Source organism: Kogia breviceps, chromosome 16 (genome assembly GCF_026419965.1).
Source record: "Kogia breviceps isolate mKogBre1 chromosome 16, mKogBre1 haplotype 1, whole genome shotgun sequence".
Classification (NCBI taxonomy): Eukaryota; Metazoa; Chordata; class Mammalia; order Artiodactyla; family Physeteridae; genus Kogia; species Kogia breviceps.
Genome location: NC_081325.1, coordinates 9962734 through 9970215, shown reverse-complemented (window position 1 = coordinate 9970215; position 7482 = coordinate 9962734). Strand labels below are relative to the sequence as shown.

At 39.6% G+C, this 7482-nt stretch overlaps 1 protein-coding gene across 10 annotated transcripts in view; it reads right to left on the bottom strand.

Annotated features, from left to right (window-relative positions):
• Nucleotides 1–728: 728 nt before the first annotated feature.
• The window catches only part of FRY (FRY microtubule binding protein), a 426981-nt gene continuing 420227 nt past the window's right edge, over nt 729–7482 (bottom strand). For all 10 annotated transcript variants that reach the window (XM_067016675.1, XM_067016673.1, XM_067016679.1 and 7 more), the window contains 3 exons: nt 5713–5823; nt 2219–2421; nt 729–1574 (listed from right to left, as the gene is read on the bottom strand). In XM_067016675.1, coding sequence (XP_066872776.1) covers nt 1316–1574; nt 2219–2421; nt 5713–5823 — 573 coding nt within the window. In that variant the 3' untranslated portion in view covers nt 729–1315. The remainder of the gene's footprint in view (nt 1575–2218; nt 2422–5712; nt 5824–7482) is intronic.

Below are 7482 nucleotides of genomic sequence, written 5' to 3'. Positions count from 1 at the left end.
CCTGCTCCCCAGCGCCACTGTACTTGCCTCACAGCCCCGCTGGCTGCCGTTCATGGAACACATAGGAGTGTGGCAGCCCCCACGCACAACTAAAAATGTGTCAACAGCAAAAATCTTCATTAAGCAGAAATAAAACCTGTGCTCAACATGTATTTTTTTCTTTTAGTCTAAAGGAAGTTCTGAACAGAATATTAACCGAGATTACATCACCAAAACTCTAAATGTATTTACAGAGTGAATAAGTTACACAGATAAACTTTGAATATGTTTCTAATGTGCAAAAGGTTTACATGCACACAGCTAACACTTGACAGCATTAAGTTTAAGGAGAAAACTTAAGAATGGCCCTTTACATATATATTACAAATAAAATGACATTTCTTAAGAAAGTGACAACTCATATTTTACCCTTACGATTCTACTTCCAGCTATCCAAACGGATATTAAAATATGCATGCGTAACAGGTGGAAAGACTTGGAATTTATAATGTTGAATGTCTAACTTTTTTCTACAAAATGGCCAAGTTGGTTAAAATTAGCACTCATCATTCTGTAGTATAAATATGCTCATAAAAGCAACCTTATAGTAAAAAGCAGCCAAGATCCTTTAAAAAAAGGTCTCTCTGGACCATTTTTGGTGCGAGGGTCCTAATCACAGACCCCTGCAAAGAGATCCGGGGCTCCCGAAACAGTAGCCTAGCAACATAAGAAAGGTACTTCATAGCATCTCCTTTTAGGTACAGTAATTGTATTCAAATTTCAGTGTACATTAAATTGTCCATTTACAATTCCCTTTTCACATATACAGGCTGTCAGCTTTTGACCATCTTACAATTTTCAGTGGCCAGCTTCATTCTGCCTGCCCCTTCCTCAGCCCACCAAAAAAAGAGAAAAAAAAAGAAAAGGAAAGAATGTACAAGTTTTAGAATATAAAATATTTTTAGCAAAGAAAACATTGCACTTTTGCCAATCTAAAATCGTTTCTAGAAAGGAAGGTACTGTTCAGAGTAGTCGGCTTTGGTATGCAATATAAGTCACATCTTCAGTAGTGAGTTGCATTTGCTCAGTAAAATAACACATTTATGCCACACAGCATGATGGATGGAGGCTGTTCGAGAATGTCCTATGCTACCTTGGTTCTTATAGTATTGCTACACGTGGGAAGTTCTGCCATCCTCTTTAGAAAAAGTCCTACAGGTAACAAGAGGGAGAACAGTCTGACCAAGCATTTTGAAGGCTGAGAAGACACTGAATGACATCACCCCAGCATGGCAGCACCCCCAGCTTGGCACCCATGGGGGATGGAAGGCTCCTGTCAGAGACTAGTGCCGGAAACACTGGAGTCTGGAAGGAAAGCGGTGAGGACCCGGTAGCTCTGGGCCCTGCGGATCATGTCCCGGATCTCCATGTTCAGCTCCATCAGCTTGGTGCAGATCTCGGTTAGGCTCTGGTTAGACCCCACCAGTGCGTAAGTACCTGTTTGTCCCAGAGTTTGATGACGGAAATAAATATTCAGTAGTGTCTGGACCTCATCATCAGAACTGCTTCCAAAGATGTCATTGGGCCACAGACTTCTGCAGTCAGAAAAGAAGAGCAGATTAGAGGCACTATTATTCACAAGGTTGAGAGGTTATGAGTCTTTATTAGTTTAAGAAAATTGCTTTTTTAATACAGAAGCTTTTGTTGAGATATAATTCACAAACTATACAATTCAGCTATCTAAAATATACAGTTCTGTGGCTTTTTTTAGTAATATTCAGAGTTGTGCAGACATCACATGATCAGTTTTAGAATATTGAATATTATTGGTTTTGATAAAATATCTAAAGTAAAAAAATAACAGAATGGAATCCCATAATCTTAAGATATTTATTTGCTATAGCATTCTGGTTACAATGAATGTGAATATACTATCAAAATGCAGGGAGAAAAAGCCCAAAGAGGCTACATTCAAGTAATTAGTTTTAAAATTATGTTGGCGTATACTTTGAAGTGTTTGAACATTTTAGAGATGACAGATGACCAGAACTGAAACCAACACTTCAAACAATAAGTCCTGAAATCTGATGTTTCTGGCATGGTAACGGGAAGGATCTGAGAAGGGTTTATATAAACATCTCAGTGTTCCTTCCGTAGTGATTTAGTCCCCAACCATGACAAAGTAACTATTAGGCATGCATCTCCTTTAACAGCCTCTAAATAGAAACAGTAGCATCACCTGCATTCCCGGATTTGCCGTAAAGCCTTGCCAAGTTCGTTGTTCTTCAAGCACTCGAGCATGGACTGGATGGCTGCTTCAGTGGATGTGAAGGTCGGCTCAGACCACGCCCCCTCTATGTAGAGAGGGTCGGCTGTGATGGCTGCAGTAGCCTCCTTCAGGTTTTTCTTTAGGTCACTCAGTTCCCTGGACATATTTAGCAGCTGTTAAAAAAATGTATTTTTACTGTATTTAGTTGCAGGCTGGATTTTACATCCCCAAAGTAAAAAAAAAAAAATTTGTATGAGGTCTGGTTAAGCAGAAGCTTAATACCTCGGTTAACTAAAATAGGACAGATGAAACCATACTGCATGGTATATGTAGGGTTACGGGGCTGAATGCATTGTATTCAACTATGTATCAACAGCTGGGATGCTCTCCTTATATAAAAGATTGACTCCTTTTAAAATGTCGTCTATTTAAGCAGAAGGGCATACGTAGAAGTAAAATGCACAAGAGAACGGGCTCGGGAGTTGGATATAGCTGGGTTTATTAGATGCCAGTTCTGCATTCTTGACTACTGCATAGTCAAGTAAACAAAGTTTTACGTGCCTTAGTTTTTTCATCTGTGAGATTGAAGATATTACCCACCTCTCAGGTTATTTTAAAGATTAGACAAACAGCTTGGCACAAAAGTGCCCAATAAATGTAATTATGAACATGGATGCTGTTTGAAGAATAAACTTTTCTCCCTACTCCTATGCCACGGGAAAAGATGAAAGACATAATTTTAAGAGTGGGGAGGAAAAATCTCAATGTAATGTTAGTATTCATGTTACAGGTAAGAGATATTTTCCCTCAGAATTACTGGAACCAAAAGATTCTGAGTTGTTAAAAAGTAAATCATAAAGAGAACCTATGTCACTTCTTAGTGCCTCCAAAGTGTACAGTGGAAGACAGCTCTTTTGCAGTTTGACCTCAAGAGCATTTAAAAGAAACTGAGATGAATGTAAAGGTTTTTTGTTTCCCTTTGTCATGCAAGCTGAAGGATGCCCGTTTCTTTGAAAAGTTGATTCACCCAGCATCTTTACCTGTCTTCATTCCCAGCTTGCTCACTGTACAAGCTATAGGACTGAAGCCCTCGGGGACTGTCTTCACACAGATGCCGATTAAATACAACTCTGCACTCCAGCCCCAGGTTCAAAATGCAAGGAGGTAATCCTTTTACATAAGTTGTTAGAGTGTCTTAGACATACAGTTTTTAAGCGTGAAAGTGGATTTCTTATTTTAAATCTAGGTAAGTTTTAAATACTGTATGTGTGTGTAAAGTATTTAAGACTTACCTAGATTTAAAATAATTAAGGAAAAATTCACTTTAAATTTATTACATTTAAAATTATATACACACGCACGGTCTGAAACGTAATTTACTACTCTTAAGTGAAACGTGAATTACTTTTTTAATATGGAAAATGACATGTGAATTGCATGTGCATCGTCCTCTATTTTTGGAGCAAAGAATGGACTCTGAGGGTTCGGTTCCTACTTTCCAGAAGAGTAAACCTTATCCTGACAATGGGGAAAATCCCAGTCATCACCTGTCTTTTCTTTTATCTGATAATTTGTGATTCTGTGGAGAAACACTCGTTTGCGAAGAGCTCTTCATAAACAAAGATGTCTGGCTCCTGTCTCCCTTGAAATTGGGATCTGTGAAAGGACAGTTGACCCTTGAACAACTTGGGGTTAGGGGCATGGTCTAACTTCTGGTTCCGCCCCCCCCAGCCCCTAGAACTTAACTACTAACAGCCTCCTGTTGACCGGAAGCCTTACTGATAACACACAGTCCATTAATACATATTTTGTATGTTATATGTATACGTATACTTTATGCAGTCACGACATATCTATTTCTAGGTCTGTTTGCGAGATTTTTCAAATTTCCAACAAGATTTCCAATATACTTATTGAAAAAATCCACATAGGTAAGTGGACTCACAGTTCAAACTCATGTTGTTCAAGGGCAAACTGTATATTTAAAAACTGTAGTCACTTTCCTTTTTTCCACACTGAGTAATAACTGTGGTTAAATGGCTGCCATTCTGTCTCCTCCTCCCCTACCCCCAACCCAGACATGAGGTTTCTGGGCTCCATCCTCACTCCGCTGCTTGCAATGGGATTGTTTCATGGGCTCGTGACTGTTCCCTGACAGCACATCTGCACCTTTAGCAGCAGATCCTTGTATTTAACTACATGCAAGATGGGATCTAGTGGGCAGAGTTGGTCGCTGACGAGCAGGCAGGAGCTGTGGATGTACAGTTGTCTCAGTCCTCCTCTGACATCACTGTCTGAGCTGTGGCACTGTGGTTACGTAGTTCATCTGAGAGGGGACCTCAGCATCGTCCTCCACCCCTCCCCCCCGCGCAACCCCATCAGTTTCAGTGACCTTTTGTCCTAAAATATCTTCTGCATTTCCTCCCTCTCCTTACCTAGCACTTCTGTCCTAGTTCAAACTCTCACCTCTCATCTGAGCTATTTCAGTGGCCTCATAACTGACTGGTCTGTCTGTCTCCAGTCTAGCTGTCATCAAATCCACCCTCCACATCCCACCCGTGAAGATCTAACGAAAATACTCACAGGTGCAGTGTCTTGCATGATCTCACCTTACTTATCTCTTCCGCCTTAGTCCACCGTTCCTTTTGGTTTGCATTTTATAGTCTAGCCATCCTCAACTGCCTGTACTTGTAGTTCCTTTCTCTTTCTCACTACCATGTTCATGCCCACGCTGTGGTTTCTTACTGGAACATTCCTCCTTACCCTCCCACTTCATCTCTCTAATTCTAACTCATCCTTTAAGAATCAGGTGTGATCTCCTCCAGAAAGTTTCCTCTTTCAACCTCCTTGTCTCCAGGTGAACTAGGCGCTCACCCTCTGAGCTTCCACAATATCCAGTGTACACCACCATTATTTCATCTACTACACTGCAGTAGTATTTTTAAAGTCTAGAAAAAAATTTGGCTCACTCAGAAGCTGTATGCTCAAGTTACTTTACCTTTTACATTAAAAATATTAATGCATCTGGATGCTAAGCAGAGCACGGAAGCTGAAGAGAATCAAACATCATGTAGTTATTTCCTCCTTACCTCAATGTAGGTTCAAGTTTGAACAGCTAGAGGTAAGAAAAACCGTAACACAAGGAACTTTTTCAAATAAGGATCCCCAGACACAGGGCCAGGGGGAGGCAAGTGAGGCCCTCGAACAGCATTCAGGCAGGGGCTCACCCTCAAGGTCGTCCTTGTATTTTGTGTCCAGGTGTGTCACTTGCCTCACCCTAGTCCTGGCACTGCCACGTGAGCATGGAAATAAATGTAAGACACTGGTATTTAAGACTTGTGCTTGAGTGAAAGGATTATGTGGGAATAAAATCCCTTGGACATTTATAAAGTGGCGGGAGGGAGAACAAAAGGAAAGCAGTGATACTCCTGGCAGGACCTGGGGTCGGGAGCAGGCAGGCTCACCTCTGGCATGGAGCTGACTTCGTGCACCTGGCCGATGAGCTTACAGTACGACTGAAAAAGCAGCAGCAGCTGGAAGTGTAGCTTATACAACCTCTGACACAGTTCCAGTTGCTAAGGAGAGAATTTGCATGGGAAGAAAGAGTTATTAAGGATCATTTTTGTATAGTAAGTGAAATCTTAGTGGAGACTAATGCACCTTTTTTTAAAAAAATCAACGAATCATAACTAGTTGTTACCATTCTAAATAAAACAGAACAATAAATCCAATCAATGACTATCGGTGAGAAATTCACTGTGTAATACAGAATAAAACAGCTCCTGGAGGATGACTAATTAGAAAGAAGTAGTTGCTAGCTATAAAGGGACTTAGTGAACTGCCAAATTTCCATTATATTTGCCAATTAAATTACAGGTTTAATATCTACAAATGATAGCTGTAGTTGTCTTAATTTTTATAAGCTATACGTCTTTGAACACAATTTCTTTTTATTAAAAGTATATTTGAAAGGCACAACATTAAGTGGTTCTAGGTGTTAATTTATAAATTCAGCAGACACTTGGGAGATTACTCCTTGTGACAACTCTGGCTGCCATTTCGGGTGACTCATCCTAAAGTCTGTGTAAACACAAGAGTCACATGACTGTCTTAAGGTGCTGCATCAGGTTTAATGATGACGCTTCTACTCAGTGCTCAACAAATTTGTTAGAGATATAAAAAGGGCCCAAAAGGCTTACAAAAAGGAGAAATCATGAAAGCATGCAAAACTTTCTGTGGAAAGAACGTTAAAAAAAATATGCATACAAAATGGCCCTGGAAAAAATATGCATACAAAATGGCCCTGGAGTTCTATGGACACCTCTGGAATTGAAAATGTTTTTGTTATACAGCTTACATGTACTGTAAGGGAAGAATAAACCATGAATAATTCCGACACCAATGATCGTAGTACTCTTTGAGCTGTATCTGCTTAATGGCCTCTAAACTTTGCCTGTTTTATCCCAAGAAAGGGTTAGCTCCTAGGTAGCAGATGGGATTCTGCTAGAGGAAAAGGACAGCCTTCACTAGATAGAATTTAATGGCTCAGCAGTCACTACTGAAAGTGGGTGAGATTTGTGGCTTAAACCAAACACTTCACTGTTCAGTTTTCAAATGTGGTTAAGTAAGGATAAATAGGGCCTTTCTTTCACTAATGGACTGTAAAGAACTCAGTAAGAATTGAGAGCCACTGAACTGACTTAAAATTGTTCCCCCCAAATCAGTTTAAGGAGAGAAATGACAAGAATTTAAATTTAGGTTTTTAGGAAGCATATTCCATTAATAGTATTATTAACATACTCTTGACCCTAATTTTAAAAGTGACTAAAGTTCATGCTAAGACCATGCTGGATGGAGTTTTCTTTCTCCTCTCCCTGGCCCTTAGGGGGAAAAAAACAATTCTACTTAGATTTATTTGAAATCTCAATGCTGGTAGCCAGCCTAAGTGTAAAGATTAAGTAGCTACACTCATTTGCTAACCCAAACTAGATGTTTGGTTGTTTTAGTAACACATTTTATGATAATTTAAACTTGCCTTTGTGGAAACCTTTTCAAAATCTGGTATAAAAGACAACTGCCAGAGACTCTCAGACAAAAAATGTATTGTTTAAAAACAAAATGTTACCTTTCACAGTTTAGGGTGAAACCTAGCTATGAAAACTCTGACTTTTCTAAGTGTCAGATAATGGTAGTTATTTCTAAAAATATTCTGGTGATAACATGAGAGTTCATAG